This window comes from Nycticebus coucang, chromosome 4, assembly GCF_027406575.1.
Source record: "Nycticebus coucang isolate mNycCou1 chromosome 4, mNycCou1.pri, whole genome shotgun sequence".
Taxonomy (NCBI): Eukaryota; Metazoa; Chordata; class Mammalia; order Primates; family Lorisidae; genus Nycticebus; species Nycticebus coucang.
In genome coordinates, this window is record NC_069783.1 from 123,809,169 (window position 1) to 123,827,046 (window position 17,878).

The 17,878-nt window shown below is 46.7% G+C and overlaps 1 protein-coding gene across 2 annotated transcripts in view; it reads right to left on the bottom strand.

Moving 5' to 3' along the window:
* Positions 1 to 920: 920 nt before the first annotated feature.
* GCN1 (GCN1 activator of EIF2AK4) overlaps positions 921 to 17,878 on the bottom strand; it is a 73,728-nt gene continuing 56,770 nt past the window's right edge. For both annotated transcript variants that reach the window (XM_053588239.1, XM_053588238.1), the window contains exons 45-58: positions 16,246 to 16,410; positions 13,925 to 14,086; positions 13,556 to 13,648; positions 13,312 to 13,455; positions 12,938 to 13,207; positions 12,322 to 12,435; positions 11,616 to 11,846; positions 8,653 to 8,846; positions 8,419 to 8,533; positions 6,381 to 6,477; positions 5,648 to 5,796; positions 3,774 to 3,881; positions 2,349 to 2,567; positions 921 to 1,596 (exon numbers count right to left, since the gene is read on the bottom strand). In XM_053588239.1, coding sequence (XP_053444214.1) covers positions 1,471 to 1,596; positions 2,349 to 2,567; positions 3,774 to 3,881; positions 5,648 to 5,796; positions 6,381 to 6,477; positions 8,419 to 8,533; positions 8,653 to 8,846; positions 11,616 to 11,846; positions 12,322 to 12,435; positions 12,938 to 13,207; positions 13,312 to 13,455; positions 13,556 to 13,648; positions 13,925 to 14,086; positions 16,246 to 16,410 — 2,187 coding nt within the window. In that variant the 3' untranslated portion in view covers positions 921 to 1,470. The remainder of the gene's footprint in view (positions 1,597 to 2,348; positions 2,568 to 3,773; positions 3,882 to 5,647; positions 5,797 to 6,380; positions 6,478 to 8,418; positions 8,534 to 8,652; positions 8,847 to 11,615; positions 11,847 to 12,321; positions 12,436 to 12,937; positions 13,208 to 13,311; positions 13,456 to 13,555; positions 13,649 to 13,924; positions 14,087 to 16,245; positions 16,411 to 17,878) is intronic.

Genomic DNA, 17,878 nt, shown 5'->3' on the forward strand with positions numbered 1-17,878 from the left:
ATTAATAACCAAAGTCTTGCTGTTTGTGGTATAGCATTTTATACTTTTTTTTTTTTTTGTAGAGACAGAGTCTCACTTTACTGCCCTTGGTAGAGTGCTGTGGCATCACACGGCTCACAGCAACCTCCAGCTCTTGGGCTTACGTGATTCTCTTGCCTCAGCCTCCCGAGCAGCTGGGACTACAGGCACCCGCCACAATGCCCGGCTATTTTTCTGTTGCAGTTTGGCCAGGGCTGGGTTTGAACCCACCACCCTTGGTATATGGGGCCGGCGTCCTACTCACTGAGCCACAGGCGCCGCCCTATACTTTTTTTTTTTATCTCATTTTATATTTTACAAAGCGAGTTTGCTTCCACTTTTTCTTTTACAGCTCCAGCTAGTAAATTTGATCAAGGTTCGTTCTGTATTTTGACCCTCTCTCCCCAAAAAATTTGCGTCACTAGGCCCAGTAGGGTGTGCTCTATCAGGATGTATGTATCACAAGCCTTTCTAAGAATTGGGAAGAAGGAAGTCATTCATAAAGGAGGCAGATGCTGAGCTGCAACTTGGTTTCCTCTTGCAAGTCTGACTATAGGAATGTGGTTCTTTCCTACTCCACAGGGGGGCTGGATTTCTCTTTACAACTTGATTACCAGATGCTCCCTACCTTCCCAACTCAGAACAGAGCAGGGAAGTGGCTAATTCAAGTCTTACATTCTCTACACTAGGTAAACCACAGGCATGGCTACACTCCTCTCAAGATCCAACCTCAGAACAGAGAAGTCTGTAGGAATATATAAGCCTTATGACAAGAGGACAGAGATGCCCAGAAATTATAGAACTGCCCATACTTACAAAAACAGTTGCAAACCTTTCCTTATTCCTGATGCAGGAAGCTTCACATTTAATGGATGCTTGAGATTTTTAAAAATCTGCTTATATCAAGATTAAATCAGAGCCTTTATTAAACATTCCTCCTTCAAACAGCCTACATGTAAACCTACACCCATCCCCAGACCTATGAACTGTGAGCTGTGTATCAATTTCCACTGACAGGGGTCAGATCCAATCAGGCCTTACACTATTGAGAAACCAAGCCAAGACACACCACACTGGGCAGATATCCACCATTCTGTGCCCCACTCAGGATCTAGGCAAAAGGTTGGCACAGAAGCGGAACCCGAGGTCTGACACTGATTGTTCCAGACCCAGCCATGCTAACCTGGATAAGCAGCTCCTGGGCTGCCTTCTGCTGAGGCTACGTGTGTGCTTTTCCTTCTCTTCTCCAAAGAAAAGGGTGAGACATTGAGGAGACGATTTTCAGTTGTGTGTGGGTTTGATTTAAGGCTTTGGCTGTGGTCTGTTGATATAGTAAAATACTTTCTGGGAACGCCATCTCCTAAGCTCCCCATTGGAACAAACGTATTTTCAAAAATGAAAACAATGAACAAAGATGTGGAGTGGCAAATGCTGCTGTGGAGTCCAGGCCTCTCATGTCAAGATGGTGTCATCCACCTGCTCCGTGGAGTCGATCTGGCTGGCCAGCTTCTTCAGGGACCTTCGGTTAACCTCGTTCAGCACCTCCAAGCTGGCCACATCCAGGATTTTGGAGAGCGACTGTAAGGAAGTGTCAATGTGAGGAGATACAGTTAGAAAATATACTTCTAGACTGGGCACGGCAGGTCATGCCTGTAATCCTAGCAGTCTGGGAGGCCAAGATGGGAAGATCCCTTGAGTTCAGGAGTTCAAGACTAGCTGAGCAAGAGCGAGATTTCATCTCTAAAAAGAGCTGGGTGTTGTGGTAGGTGCCTGTAGTCCCAGCTACTTGGGAGACTGAGGAAGGATTGCTTGAACCCAAGAGTTTAAGGTGCTGTGAGCTAGACTGACGCCATGTCACTTTAGCTTAGGGCAAGAGAGAGACTATTGTCTCCCCAAGAAAGAATCTATGGCCTCAGATTTCTCCAAATAGAAATAAAATGAATACCTACTTCACAACTAGAGAGAATCAGAAGGGTCCAAGGTAAAGCTCAGAAAAATACTACTCATGCAGCCGCAGTTTCCAGTGCTTTAAATAAAGGCTGCTGGGGGGAGGGGACTGATGATCAGGGCTCTGGGATTCAACCGGGCAGCTCCACTGGGATCTGCTGTGTGTTTGGGTGCTGTGCGAGATGTGATTTGCTGAACCATGGGAAATGTGTGTTTTCAGGAACTAGGCCAGTCACCTGAATCTCAGTCTGCTACTGAAAGCTAACATGTTCCTAATGGCAGAGGAGAGTATGAGGCTTAAATATAGTCATGTAAAAGTAGAGCTGTAAAACGAATACCCACAGCATACCCTGGGGGTGTTCCAGCCAGCCCCAGGCTCCCACCTGAAACACCTCTTCGCCCTGCCTCATCTTGAGGAGATTGACAATCGCCTGGTCACTGTAGGCCCTGACGACAGTGTTTTTATCCTTGGTGTTGTCAAGAAGAGCCTTCAGGATGGGCTTGATGGCTTGAGGATCTAGGGGAGGCATTGGGTCCTTATTTGCCCACCAGATCATCTTCTCAGCCACCAGCCTGATATCACTGGATGGGTTTTGCAGACACTGTGAAGAGGACCACAGACAGGCATATCTAATCTATTTCTCAAAAAGACCGAAATCCCAGCCCTGATGGGGTGCCAGTGTGTCTCAGCTGTGGCTTCCCCACCCCCCACTATTTTGTGGCACTCTCCCCTTGCTCACTATTCTCAGCCCACACAGGTTTTTACTTCCTCAAACATGCAAAGCTCCTGCTAGCCTGGGCCTCAACACTGGCTGATTGCACACCCTCGTCACACTAGTCCCCAGATTCTCAGTCAGCTGGCTCCTTCTCATCCTTCACAGGACCCCTGACAATCTCATCTACATTAGGGCCCTCCCCATGGGAATCAGGGATTGTTTGCCCTAAGGACCCAGCCCAGCTGGGTACACAGTGGGTACTCAGTAAATGCTAAATGAACAAGTAAGCACAGGCTGATGCCATCACACACCAGCCCAATCTAATCAGGCCGCCTCAAACTCTCAGTGGCTCTGGGTGGCTGCAAAATGCAGTCACCCTTTGGAACCTCATTCAAGGTCCACACACCAACAGCACTTAACCTGAGAGCTGGTTACAGAGTCTTGCTGTGGCCCCATCTCATTAAATCATAGAATCTGGTCCCGATTTTTGTGCACACTGAAGTGTGAGGAGCTTACTGTATTACAGAGGCCATGGGAGCCTTGCTCAGGTTTCGTAATTAAGGCCTGATGCTCCAACACAATAACCACACTAATAAATGCTAGGCTAATGAAAGGAGGGAGGCAGGAACAAGTGTATTAAGATTAAAACCCAGGTATGATCCTAATTTTATAAAACTAGGGTGCCTAAAAAGAAAGCCCATGCCTATAATACCAGCACTTTGGGAGGCCAAGGCAGGAGGATCACCTTGAGGTCAGGAGTTTGAAGTTGCAGTGAGCTATGATGTCACTTGGGTGACAAAGCAAGAGCTTATCTCAAAAAAAAAAAAAAAAGGCTGAAATAGTGGTTCTTAACTTGATTTGTAATCACAGGTCAATTTGAGAATCTGAAAAAAGGTTAGACATTCAGAGAAAAATGCATACAGACACCCTCCTATCTCTGAGGGCTCAGAGATCTCCTAAAGGCCACCCATGGAGAACTAGCATCCAACTAGCTGAGGGCACATTTTCAGTGTTCTGTGGTCCAAGGGCCTAGACCTGGGTCTTCTCATACTCCAGCCTCAGGGGGTTACACACAGTCCCTGCTCTACTCACCTTAATGAGCAGGCTGGAGAGTCTGGCTGGCAGCTGTCCCCCTCCTGTCTCAATATGGTATCTCATCAAGAAGCCCATGCCCCGGATCCCACTCACTGCAATGGGGATCTGTGGAGAACAGACAGAGCTAGACAGGATGGCATCCTGCTCCTTCTTCAAGCAGCAGAGCCAGGAAAATCCCATTCCCAGGAGTTTCTAGGATCCTCCACCACTTTTCTTCTCCTTTATTGCTTCACACTGAAGATTCCCTGACAGCTCTCATTCAGACAAGCTGTCCTGTGAAGAAATTGGCCTGGGAGAATACTTTATGAAAAGGACCCCCCCAGACAATTAAAGCAACACCAAAAATACATTACTGGGATCTGATCAAACTAAAAACTTCTGCACAGCCAAGAACACAGTAAGTAAAGCAAGCAGATAGCCCTCAGAATGGGAGAGGATATCTGCAGGTTATGCTTCTGACAAAGGTTTGATAACCAGCATCCACAGAGAACTCAAACCTACTAATAAGAAAAGAACAAGTAATCCCATTTCATTGTAGGCAAGGGACTTGAACAAAAGCTTCTCTGAAGATGATAGGCGCGTGGCCTACAGAAATGCTCGTCATCTTTATCAGAGAAATGCAAATCAAAACCACTTTGAGATATCATCTAACTCCCATTAAGAGTGGCTCACATAACAAAATCCCAAAACTACAGATGTTGGTGTGGATGTGGAGAAAAGGGAACACTTCTGCACTGCTGGTGGGAGTGCAAGCTAATACGTTCCTTCTGGAAAGAAGTATGGAGAAAACTCAGGATCTAAAAGTAGACCTGCCATTTGATCCTGTAATTCCTCTACTAGGTATATATCCAAAAGACCAAAAATCACTTTATAACAAAGATATTTGCACCAGATTGTTCATTGTAGCTCAGTTCGTAATAGTAAAGTCATGGAAGAAGCCCAAGTGCCCATCAACCCATGAAGGGATTAATAAATTGTGGTATATGTATACCATGGAGTATTATGCAGCCTTAAAAAAAAGAGACTTTACCTCTTTTACGTTTACATGGATGGAGCTGGAACATATCTTACTTAGTAAAGTATTTCAAGAATGGAAGAAAATATCCAATGTACTCAGTACTATTATGAAACCAATTTACAATCACTCACACTTTCATATGAAGAAAAGATCACAACTATGGCCTAAGATGAAGGAGGGAGGAGAGAGGTCAGATCCAGGGAGGATGAATGGTGGGATCACACCTATGGTGCATAATGCTAGGGCACATGCTAGATCTATTAGTATAGAGTATAAATGTCTTAACGCAATAACTAAGTAATCGAGATGGGGTATATATTAACCAGTGTGATGTAGCATTCCTAATTCTATATGAAATCAGCACATTGTACCCCATAAATTAATGTATACATGATCTATGTGTTTATGATTTAATAAAAAAAGAAAGAAAGAAAAAAAGCAGACAAGCTGTTCTTGCTGACAGGCAGAAGAGCAAAGTCACTGCTTCCCAGGAACAGGGATCAGAGACCTGCTGACCTAGAAGGGACATGAGATTCTCCCACCCAAGTCCTTGTTTAGATAAACTGGGGCCCAAAGGAATCAAGTACTGGTTCAAGGGCACAGCAAGTTACTGACAAAGGTAAAAATTATATAATAATTTTAATTATATATTTTAATTATTATATTTAATAATTATTATAATAATAATGTAACAATTTTTTTTTTTTTTGGTTTTTGGCCGGGGCTGGGTTTGAACCCGCCACCTCCGGCATATGGGACCGGCGCCCTACTCCTTGAGCCACAGGCGCTGCCCAATGTAACAATATATTAACCCTCTCCACACCCAGTCTGGTCCAGCTGCCCAAAGCCTTACCCTGTCTGCCGTGGTATTGCTGAGGATCATTTCCTGAACTTCACTGCTATATTTGCCAGCACAGAGTCTCCTGGGAGCCACATTCACAGCCACAGAGAGTGCTAGGCTCCGCCCATGCCGGACCATCCAGTCAATGCCAGACACATCAGCTGGGTAGAAGGACACAATGGGAGTCAACCTGTACCTTACAATATGTCCCCACTACCCATGACTTTGCTGGGCCTACCCTCCTCTGAGACCAGTGTGCTGATTCAAGAGCTTGGTGGAAACCCAGGCCACACTGCCTGTGGACCTCCGGGTTAACTTGGAGAAGCTCTCCAAGCAGCACATAAAGGAGAAAAAGGAGAAGCCTCTAACCAACAGCTTCAGGCTTACAGATATATTTTTAGAGCAGAGACAGGACTATTGGGACCCCTGGAAACTTGATTTTTTTTTTAAGAGACAGAGTCTCACTTTGTTGCCCCCTCAGTAGAGTGCTGTGGCGTCACAGCTCACAGCACCCTCCAGCTCTTGGACTTAGGCGATTCTCTTGCCTCAGCCTCCCAAGTAGCTGGGACTACAGGCGCCTGCCACAATGCCCTGCTAAAAACTTGATTGTTTTAACAGCTGGATTCCCAAGTCCAGTTGCTAAAAGGTCCTCTGAGCAAGAGAGACAGGTGCCCACAGACTCTCCCTCTGGGTCTGAGAGGTCTAAATCCCTAAAGGGGAAATTCTCGATGTACAAGAGGCCTACCGAGCAAGCACTGCTGAAGGACGGTGTTAAGCTCCTCTTCAGTCAAAAAGGCACACAATTCCCCCAGGCACCCAGCTGAGGAGATGCGGGTGTTATCCTGACAGAGCAGAGAAGGAAGTGAGGGAGTGCGGGCGACGTCACCAGCTCCAACTGAACCAGCAGGCAGCTCTGGAGCCAGGATGCAGGGCAGTGGGAGGCGGGACAAATCAATTTAAGGACTCAAGAACTCCAGTTCTTCCTTCAGGCACTTGTGTTCCCAGTGCCAGACTGGGATTTCCATTCACTGAAACTGCCACTTGGTACAGAGTAAAACATTACACACCCAGCACTTCACTTAATTATAGAAAACTCTAGTGAACATGCATATGGTAATCATCCTCACAATAGCAATAACAACTATATTTACGCAGCACCTTTCTTTTTAGGAAGGTTGACTGCTTTACATTTATTATCTCCATTACCATCAACAAGCCTGTGAGGCAGGGAGGGGCTCCAAGAGGGAGGCACCTGCCCCTGAAAGCTAGCTAGAGACACACCCACTCCAAACTCCTTTCCCCCATGGAGCTTATATCTCATCTTGTGCCCAGAATGGCTCTCTGGTATCTCTTCACTGTCTGAGTGCCCCACTGCCACCTAAATTATTTGGGTTTATCCTAAGAAATCAAACAGAAGTCACTATCAACCCAAGGAAGCCTGGTGAAGATGAGCACCTCCTATCAAAATCAAAGCCAGATACACAATTGGCTCCTTGCTACTCCTCGCTGCCAGATAACTATGGAATACAGAGAGGGGATTTTAAGTTATGTGCTGTATTACTACTAAATGGCAACTTGACATGTGTCCCCCCAAACCCATCAATCAACAACAGGACTCAGTAACCTGTAGGGAAGCTAATGCCAGGCTGGCACCCTGGACTGCCACCTTAAATCCCAGTGGAAGCTCTGAGACTAAGAGGACTGGCTGCTAGCAGTCTAGACCTCTGAGCTCCAAAAAGAAGCCCTGGTGCTATGCAAGGCTCAAGCTGGCTTGGACACTCAATCCCTCTAACTCTACCTATTTTAAGCTCTGCTATGGTGAAATGCAAATTTGTTTAAATACTAACTTTTGCTTGTGTTGTGCATGACTCTGAAAGCCCAGACTGACTGTGACCAACAGAGGATACTCTCTTGTTTGTACCCAGAGTCCAGGGCTGTAGTCATAGAGCAGGTGGCTGGGGCTCACAACCAGACCCATAGGCTGTGACAACTGCTGCAGAAGCAATGGCTAGCCCAGTGTGTGCAAAACCACAGGAGCCAAAGGTGCACCCTCTCAAGCTTAGCCCTACAAATGTAAATCGGGCCCACACAACAGAAGGCTGACTGTGAATGAGGAAACAGAAAAAAACTATCTATAGACTCAACTCCCTACTGGACCTGCTGGTGTGCTGGGCAGCCAATGGGCACTTGATAAATGCTTCCAGGCTGGGTGAGGTTAATGGAATTGGAACAGAACCAGAAGTCACGGGGCCCAGAATCTGGTTTTGACTCTACTACTTGTTAATATGTAAGTCCCACCCTTTAAAACAGATGTCTAAGACATCCCACCTGGACATACATAGAGACCATTCATCCCATTAGAAACTAAGTTTTTGAGGTCTGTGTAGATGAGGGGCTTATTCACTTCTGGTCTAGGGCTGTCAGCTCAGCAAATATTTCTGAACCAATAAATGAGCCTCTTCATTTTACAAAGGAACAGAGAGGGAAAGTAACTTAACATCAGAGGGAAAATCATTGAGAGATCTGGGACTCTACAAACCTTACTTACCTTAGCTATAAAACTGAATAATCAACATCGATAATAGCTGCCCCATCCCTCTTGCAACCTGAGGAAATCCTTGGTGTAAACCACGAAGAGTGATATAAACATCATGCATGTTATTGCTACTGACCAGCTGTCAGCTGTACCAAGTTCTTCTAGCACACAGCAAAGAAGCCAACCAAAAAAAGGAGAAGAGAAACCAGTGGAGCCTGCCAGCCCTGCCATCTACCTGTAGCCATACCTCATCATGTCCCAGCATGCTCAGCAGGAGTGAGACGATGTTCTTCCGGATGACAGCATCCACTTTGGCCCCCGCTCCCTGAATCACAAACCTCAGGGCCTGCAGCATGGTGTCCCTACAGAACCAATGCACTGACTTAACCCCTGGCTCTCCTCTACCACTGCCCCTCCCACCGACGCAAACATAGCTACCTGGGCCCTGCAAGGCCACAGCATTCCCTTGCGAGTACCTCACCTGACACCTGGGTCCTCCATGGCACGAATTCCATTGAGCAGCTCTGTGAAGAGGGGATCCACCTTGATGTGGATGGAAATGAGCTTCCCCAGGGCATCAGCAGCCTTCAGGCGCACACCCCGGTTGGAGTCTTGCAGAGCTTTGGTGAAAGTGGTCTGCAGCTGGGGCAGGAAGGGCTTCAGGGCAATCCCAACCTATGAGGGGAACATGCATCCAAAAAGCACAGCTGTGGAGGAGCCCCAGACCACAGTATGCTGCAGGAGCAAGAACAAATGACAACCCTAATCCGCCATAGCTAGCCCATCTCTCACATGAGGTGAGGAAGGGACAGCCCATAAAAGAAGAGCTGAGCACAAACAGGCTTTGCTCAGCCTCCTCATCATTTTTAGAGGAAGAGAAGGAAGTGTCAGTGGCCACCTAGGGAGCTGGTTCACAGCCTTGGCTGTACTGAGGCTTGGTGTACTGAAGATCTGTCCACATACATAAGTGGCTCAAAATCTCCTCTCCTTCTCTGAATACTTTATTTATTTATTTATTATTTTTTAACCTAATTTTTTTTTTTTTTTTTTTTTGCAGTTTTTGACCGGAGCTGGGTTTGAATCCACCACCTCTGGCATATGGAGCCAGCGCCCTACCCTTTGAGCCACAGGTGCCGCCTATTTCTTTTTTTGAGACAGAGTCTCACTTTATTTCCCTTGGTAGAGTACCATGGCATCATAGCTTACAGCAACCTTAAACTTTTAGGCTCAAGCGATCCTCTTGCCTCAGCCTCCCAAGTAGCTGAGACTATAGGCGCCCACTACACCTGGCTATTTTTTAGAGACAGGGAATCTTTAATGCTCAGGCTGATGTTGAAATCCTAAGCACAAGCAATCCCCCCAGGTTGGCCTCCCAGAGTGCTAGGATTACAGCCTTCTCTGAATACTTTAAAGAACAGGGCAGTCAGATGCTGTCAGCAACACTGATGTGCAGTTCTAATTCCAAGAGACGAAATGGATTACATGTATAGTAAAAACAGGTACTGTCTACTGAACAACTGATACACAGGCTGAGCATTTTACATTTAGCCAACAGAACAAGCCTATGAAACAAATGGCCTCAAAGAGTCCTCCAGGCTACTGGGAGGTTCACCCAGAAGAAAGCTAGTAAATCTGCAGTGGGAACCACCTGCCCATGGTGACATACAATGCATGGCCTCGAGGACAAATCCCATGAGGTAAGGGCTCCATTTGCATCTAGAGTTACAAACACCACAGGAAAGAACAGCACAGAATGCAAATGAAAATGATACTTAATTTAAAAAATACTCAATTTTCTATAAAATCATACCAAAACAATACCATTTTCTATCTGGAAAGTTGGTCCCATACCTACCTCCAAAAGAAAAAAACCTACAAGTTTTAAGATTCCTTTTGTCTCTGGGAAACCCATGTGAAATTCTCTTTTCAACAAATCTTGGCTCTGTTATACTTTTTTATTTTCTTCTTTTTTTTTAGAGAGACAAAGAGTCTCACTTTATCACCCTAGAATGCCATAGCATCACAGCTCACAGCAACCTCCAACTCCTGGGCTTAGGCGATTCTCTTGCCTTAGCCTCCCAAGTAGCTGGGACTACAGGCACCCACCACAACGCCCGCCTATTTTTTTGTTGCAGTTTGGCCAGGGCCAGGTTCGAACACGCCACCCTTGGTATATGGGGCCAGTGCCCTACTCACTGAGCCACAGGCGCTACCCTATATTTTTATTTTATTTTTTTTTTTTGAGACAGAGTCTCACTATGTCACCCTTGGTAGAGTGCTGTGACATCACAGCTCACAGCAACCTCAAAACTCTTAGGCTTAAGTGATTCTCTTGCCTCAGCCTCCCGAGTAGCTGGGACTACAGGTGCCCGCCACAATGCCCGGCTATTTCTGGCAGGCCTGAGCTGGATTCGAACCTGCCAGCTCTGGTGTATGTGGCTGGCACCATAGCCACTGAGCTATAGGCTCTGAGCCTGTTTGTACTTTTTTTAAATCGAAAAAATTATTAATTATTGCGCCATAAAACATTAGAAATGGTTAATACCATCAGAGCTTTGCTTCTTAATACTTTTGGCAAAAACTGAAGTCATTTTAGTTATTCTCAGACTACTTCATTCTCTCATCAGATTCTTTGCATCTCCCTTCACATGGCTGTAGTAAAGAGTTGAAGAATCCTTTTTCTTTTTTCTTTTTTTTTTTTTTGAGACAGAGTTTCATTCTGTCACCCTGGGTACAGTCCCTTGGCGTCATAGCCAACAGCAACATCAGATACTCTTGGGCTCAAGCAATCCTGTTGTCTCAGCCTCATGAGTAGCTGGGACTCCAGCTGCCCAAAAGAATGCCCTGTTACTTTCTTCTATTTTTTAGGAGAGACAGGTTTCATTCTCACTCAGGCTAGTCTTGAACTCCTGAGCTCAAGCAATCTTCCACCCAGAGTATCAGGATTACAGGCATGAGCCACCAAGCATCTTTAAACAATGTTTTTTACTGCATTCATGTGATCCTGAATTTTTTCTTCTGAAACAGTAATTTGTCAAAATAATAGCAATTGGGTGGTACCTGTGGCTGAAGGAGTAGGGCGCTGGCCCCATATGCCAAGGGTGGCAGGTTCAAAATAATACAATTAACCATGTATTGAGCACTTAGTATATGTCAGGCACAATGACATTATTTTGTCTAATGACCTGACGTTAGGCAGGCACAGTATTACTAGTCTCATATTATTGGTGAAGAAATAGGTTCAGAGGTTATATGGCTTTTCCAAAGTCATACCAGTGATATAGCTACCATATGGAGGACTTGGGATTGAACCATGGCTACATGGCCTTTTCTCTGCCATTTCTCCACAGTAAAGCTATTGCCTTGTTATCACATGACACCGTGTGTCAGGCCCAGGCAGACAAATCTGAATGGACCAACAGAAGAAACTCATCAGTCACCCACCTTGGCCAACAGAAGGCTAAGTGTCTCGAGCAGAGCCGCCTTCACGTTCCAGCTGAACCGGTCCCCCAGGATGCGGATCAGAGGGCCGGTGATGCTGACCACAGAGGGCCTCAGGGCATCAGCTGAGGTCAGGCGGATCACCAAGCCTAAGGCTCTGGCTGCTTCCTCTTTCTGCTCAGGGCTCCCAGTCAAGACTCCTTCCCGTAACACTGGAAGGATGGATGTTACTCCCTGACAAAAGAACCATACCTGAAGGTCAAATGACCTGAGTCCAGGTATCTCCCACACAAAGTAAGGCACTCCTGACAACCATCCTCTCCTCAACTCATAGGAGAAAATTATTAGGGCTCAATCTCAAGATCACAGCCTAACAGGGTGTTGGCTAGGGAAGAATCTGGACCAGATAGTGACAAAAAGACAGACCTATTACACCGAGGTAACACACTGCTGTTACCTCTGTGACCTACTGGCTCTGGTCAAGGTGACCCCCAACAGCTTAAACTGAAGGTAGCATGAACCATTTCCCCATCTGGCCACCATGGGAGGAAACACACTGTGAAGGTACTGAGCACAAAAGTGTGATGTTAGATTGACACAGCTGCTGCTCCAGCAGTCCTACTGCAGACCTAGGACCGGAGTAAGGGTGCTGGAAGGCCCAGGAAGGCCACATGCCCACAGCCCCATGCACCATGGAGCCCTGGCTCACCTTCTTTGGGAGGCAAAACCCTGGGACATGCTCGCCTTTGCTCTCATTCCCTATGAGCCGGATTTCCTTGTGTAGTTCTTCAATTAGTGCCAACTGGTTGCCAGCATCCAGCTTCTGTAGAAATCCAGGAAAAAGCAGAGAGGATGTACAGCACTCTCAAGACTGCTTTAAACTAATGTAGCTGGGGGGTTGGGGGGCATGGGTGACAGTATAAACAAGACCAGCATGAGGGGATAAATGTTAAAGCTGGATGGTAGATACATGGGGGATTCTTACAAGATTCTATCTTTCAATATCTGCACTTTTCTATAATCAAAAGTTGGGGGTGGCGCCTGTGGCTCAGTGGTTAGGGCGCCGGCCCCATATACCAAGGATGGGGGTTTCAAACCCGGTCCAGGCCAAACTGCTACAAAAAAATAGCCAGGCATTGTGGCGGGCGCCTGTAATCCCAGCTACTTGGGAGGCTGAGACAAGAGAATTATCTAAGCCCAGGAGTTGGAGGTTGCTATGAGCTGTGTGAGAACACGGCACTCTACTGAGGGCGACAGAGTAAGACTCTGTCTCTACAAAAAAAAAAAAAAAAAAATTTGGCTGTGGGGTCAGGAGTCTGACTTACCTTGGTGATGGCATTCAGGGCATCCCAGCTCTCCTCCAAAACCACAGGGCTGGAGTCATTGAAGAGGCGAATGAGACCTGAGACCAGGCTCCGCAGGTGACTGCTGTAGTCAGCCTTTGAGCGGGAACAGTAGATGTTGAGGATGATGGCAGCAGCCTGCCTCATGCCTACCTCAGGGCTGCGGGTGGCTTCCAGTAGATCCTCGATGATGATCCGGTGACCTGTGTCATCCTCCACTGAGAGGATCACAGCTTGGCAATTGGCCATCTCCTAAAAAACACAGAGAGCATATATGTACTGGCACAGTTCCCCAGGGCCAGGACAGGATAGCTGTTAGAAAGCACTTGGAGTGACCATGACCATAACCCCCTCACCAGCTGTTCATCTGGAGTCCCAAGTCTCTCCTTCAGGGCTAGCATGACTGCTGGGAGGATCACTCCAAGATGTCGGGTCAGGGCGTCACCTGCCACAGATGACAGGAAAGCCAGCACCCGGGTATTGACAGGGGGAGTCGTTAGCTGGTGAAATGATGAAAAACATCAACTTGATGCCATGCACCTGCTAGAACAACCTCATGAACTCAAGGCCAGAGGGTGTTCGCCAAGTGGTAGAATTTACCTTGGGCACGAGGTAGGGCAGAACCACACGACTCTTAATGGCCATAACTTGCTTCAAACCATCCAAGGCAAATTCAGATACTTCCTCATCCTCCTGCAGAGGAACATTGGGGACAATCCTGAGGACTGGCTCCTTGTCCACATCTTTGCTGTTTGAACCAGCCCCTGCCAGCTTCCTTCTCCACTTGCCTCCCCCATCCTGAGCACCCATGTTTACTTACAGTCAAAGGAGAAGCACAAGCCAAATCTGATCCTGCTGCACCCACTTCCTCTGGAGGGCCCACATTCCGACTGCCTTGGCAGAATAACCCCCCTGCATTTTGCTTCTACTAAGACAGTAAAAGCCAAACTGGTAGGCAGATCCACTCACCAGCTGCTTCAGTAAAAATGGGAGGATGTCCTCCAGAGCCTGGTGGCCAATGGTGGAGTGCAGCTGCTCGAAGGTCTTGGCAGCTGCCTCTCTGACCTCCTCCAAAGGGTCACACAAAGCCTTCCTCGCCGTAGGCACAAGGGACTCAGAGAAATACAGTACCTGCAACAGCAAGTTGCAATTGTACTAGGTTCAGAAAAGGTGAGTAAGGAGAAGTAAGGGGATAAAGGCAAGGGTCTCAGACCCAGCCAGGCCACCTGACTCCCTCTGCCTAATTTTTAAGTCATTACCGTGAAATGCTAAAATATGAAAAAGCAGACAGCATATGTGATGCACCCCCATCTATCCTTCACCCAGACTTACCAATAGATAGCTTGAGGAGTTTTTTAATTTTGGGGGTTTTTTTGAGAGAGTCTCACTCTGTTGCCCTGTATAGAATGCTGAGGTATCACAGCTCACAGCGACCTAAATTCTTGGTCTCAAATGATCCCCTTGCCTCAGTCTCCCAAGTAGCTGGGACTACAGGTGCCTACCATAATGCCTGGCTAGTTTTTCCTATTTTGGAAAAAGGGAAAAAACCCTCCCAGTACAGATGGGGTCTCGCTCTTTCTCAGGCTGGTCTCAAACTCCTGAACTCAGGCAATCCACCAGCCTTGGCCTCCCAAAGTGTTAGGATTATGGGCGTGAGCCAACATGCCAGGCTTGACAGCTTGAGTTTTTTAGGCAAGTTCTCAAGATGCTTCTCTAAGACCTCAAACTCCTTCCCTCAATCAAGGCCCAGCAGAATCTGGCCTTCTCTCTCTCTGCATTCTTTCTTTTCCTTATCCTCTTGGAAAACTCCAAGTGCTTCTTCAAGTCTCAACCCAAGTACTTCCTCCACCAGGAAATCTCTGCGTCTCCCATCAGGCCAACAATGGTTCTGTGCCCTTTGTAACCAGTTCCACCTAGCAAAGCTCACTCTGGACTCTAAAGACTAGCTGGCATGTTGGCCTTGCCCCTGGACTGTGTGTGCCTTGTGGGCAAGAACTTAGCCTCTGGGAGATGTAGTAACTATTTAATAAATCATAACTCTTTCCGGGTACAGAATTTGATTCTGTCAAATGCAAATTTAAAAAACCAAATGTGAGACATATATTGATACACACAGGAGAGGGACCCAGTAAATGAAACTAGGATGCTCAGGGCTAAGCAGCTAACTAATTCCTTACGTTTCTTTTTTGGGAGACAGAGTTGCACTATGTTGCCCTCAGTAGAGTGCCATGGCATCACAGCTCACAGCAACCTCAAACTCTTGGGCTGAAGCAATTCTCCTGCCTCAGCCTCCCAAGCAGCTGGGACTACAGGCGCTCACCACAACACCTGGCTATTTTTTGTTGTAGCTGTCAGTGTTGTTTAGCTGGCCAGGGCCAGGTTTGAACCTGCCAGCCTCAGTGTATGTGGCTGGCGCTGTAACCACTGTGCTATGGGCGCCAAGCCTACTTCCTTACATTTCTAAGTGGCCATACACATAACTGCTTCATGTCTTTACCCAAAGATGAAGATAGAGCCTGTCTACATGGGTGTTCAACCTATTTCCCAGGAGTGTTTCAAGGTTCCATTGCCTCAGAAACTAAAGTGCAACCTTAGAGCAGGGGTCCTCAAACTTTTTAAACAGGGGCCAATTCACTGTCCCTCAGACCGTTGGAGGGCCAGACTATAGTTTAAAAAAAAAAAACTATGAACAAATTCCTATGCACACTGCACATATCTTATTTTGAAGTAAAAAAACAAAACGGGAACAAATACAATCACACCGCCTCATGTGGCCCGCGGGCTGTAGTTTGAGGACCCCTGCCTTAGAGAGTAAAGTACTCTAAACCCCTTTCATATTGCTGTTATAGAAACAGTATTATTGCTACAGATACTGTATGCCCACCAACTGGATGCTGAAACTTACCTGCTCTGCTACTGCTCAGGATGAGTGCACACCCCTCCTGCTCCCCACAGCCTGCTACCCCTTACACATCTGTATGTTCCTCTTCCACTAAGAGGCAACATACATTTTAACTCGTGTCACAAAAGGGAGTGATCCTGAGCAACCTCCAGAGTAGAGACAGAGAGGTCACTCAAAGAAGCCTCCAAACCGCTTAGCTCTTAGCCTGTGAAATGGAAAGCTGAGATGAGGGAAATTCAAGTCTGCGCATGGTGTAGCCAGTACTCCTCCAGGGTGACACTGGTGCGTCAGCGAGGGCTAGGTGAACCCTCTTAGGTGAAGCTCTTCCTGTAACCTCCCCCTGCCTCTGGGTCACACCACCTGCTGAGGGGCTGTAGAAGATACTCACAGCATCCCGGCTGGTGGACTTCATGATCTCACTCAGTCCGATGCACACGCCCTGCCTCTCATCACTCTTCTGAGACCTCAAGCCTTCTTCAAGGATAGGGATGATCTCAGGAAGGATTTTCTCCCCTAACTTCCTGACCAGATCTCCCAATGTCCTTGCTGCAATCTGTCAGCAGAAATCAAATCTGTCAGCAAGCTCCAGGGCACCCACAAGACAATTCCAGAATGAGAGCACTGGAATCTTGCAGGCTTTATGTGAGTCACTGACTCAACTTCCCCAAATGCTCTTATCCCTACGCAGCCCCCAAGGTCCTCACCAAATACTACAAAAGAAAATTATCTCTAATTCTACAGTGGTATGATCCTATGTCACTGCAGTTTTGAACGCCTAGGCTCAAGTGATCCTCCCACTTTAGCCTCTTGAGTACCTGGGACTATAGGCACATGCCACCATGCCCAACTAGGTTTTGCTTTTTTTTTTTTTTTTTTTTTTTAGAAATAGGGCCTTTCCATGTTGCCTAGGCTGGTCTTGAACTCCTGGCCTCCTGAAATGCTGGGATTATATGCATCAGTCACCACATCCAGCTAATAAATTTAATTTTTTCTTTTTTTTTAAGATACATAGTTTTACTCTGTCACCCAGGCTAGAGTGCAATGGTATCATCATAGATCTTACTGTGGCTTTAAACTCCTGTGCTCAAGCAATCTTCCTGCCTCAACCTCCCAGTAGCTATAGCCACCATGTCTAGCATGAAATCTTAACCCTGTGCTTTTGCTTGAGGGAACTTAGACATTGGGAATAAATGCTTTAAGGAAAAAAACCTATCTCCTCTCTAAGGGTTCATGTAAGCCCTTCTTTATGACCAAATACCCAATTTGCTTACCAGGGACCAGGTGGAAGTGGACCAAAGGGGAATGGCAGAAGAGACCATTAGCCCAGTCTGGGTACTTCCTCTCAACCACTGAACTCATCTGCCCCACCAGCACTAGCCTCACCACACCACACTGCTCCTCCCAGCTGCTACACTCCAGCCACCCAGGCCTTGCTTAGCTGCTCCCACATACTATATTCCTGCCCACATCCTTGTATTTAATGCACTATTCCCTCAGTATGGAATGGTCTCTCGCCTCCTCAGCTGCTTAGTGCTTACTCATGTTTCATTTTCAGGCATCATTTCTTCTGAACGTTCAGTGACACACGCGTACACACACACACTCTGCTAGGCCAAACATCCCAATTGTAAGCATTTGCACTGCCAGGCAGCACTTGCTACAGTTGCATTATACATCTTTGTATGATTATCTGATTAAAATCCATCTTTCGACCAGACTGTAGCTTAGGAGGATAAGATGAGGCTATCTTTTTTTTTTTTTTACTTTTTTTTTTTTTTTTTTGGCCGGGGCTGGGTTTGAACCCACCACCTCCGGCATATGGGACCGGCGCCCTACTCCTTGAGCCACAGGTGCCGCCCAAGGCTATCTTTTTTTCTCCATACGTCTCCAGGTACTAGGCCATTGTTTAGCACACAATAGATGATTAATAAATATTTGCTGAGTGACTCAGTAAATAACTAATGTTCCCTGTTAAAAAAGAGACCCTATGTGCTCTCCCAGGCCCTGCAGACCCAAATTTC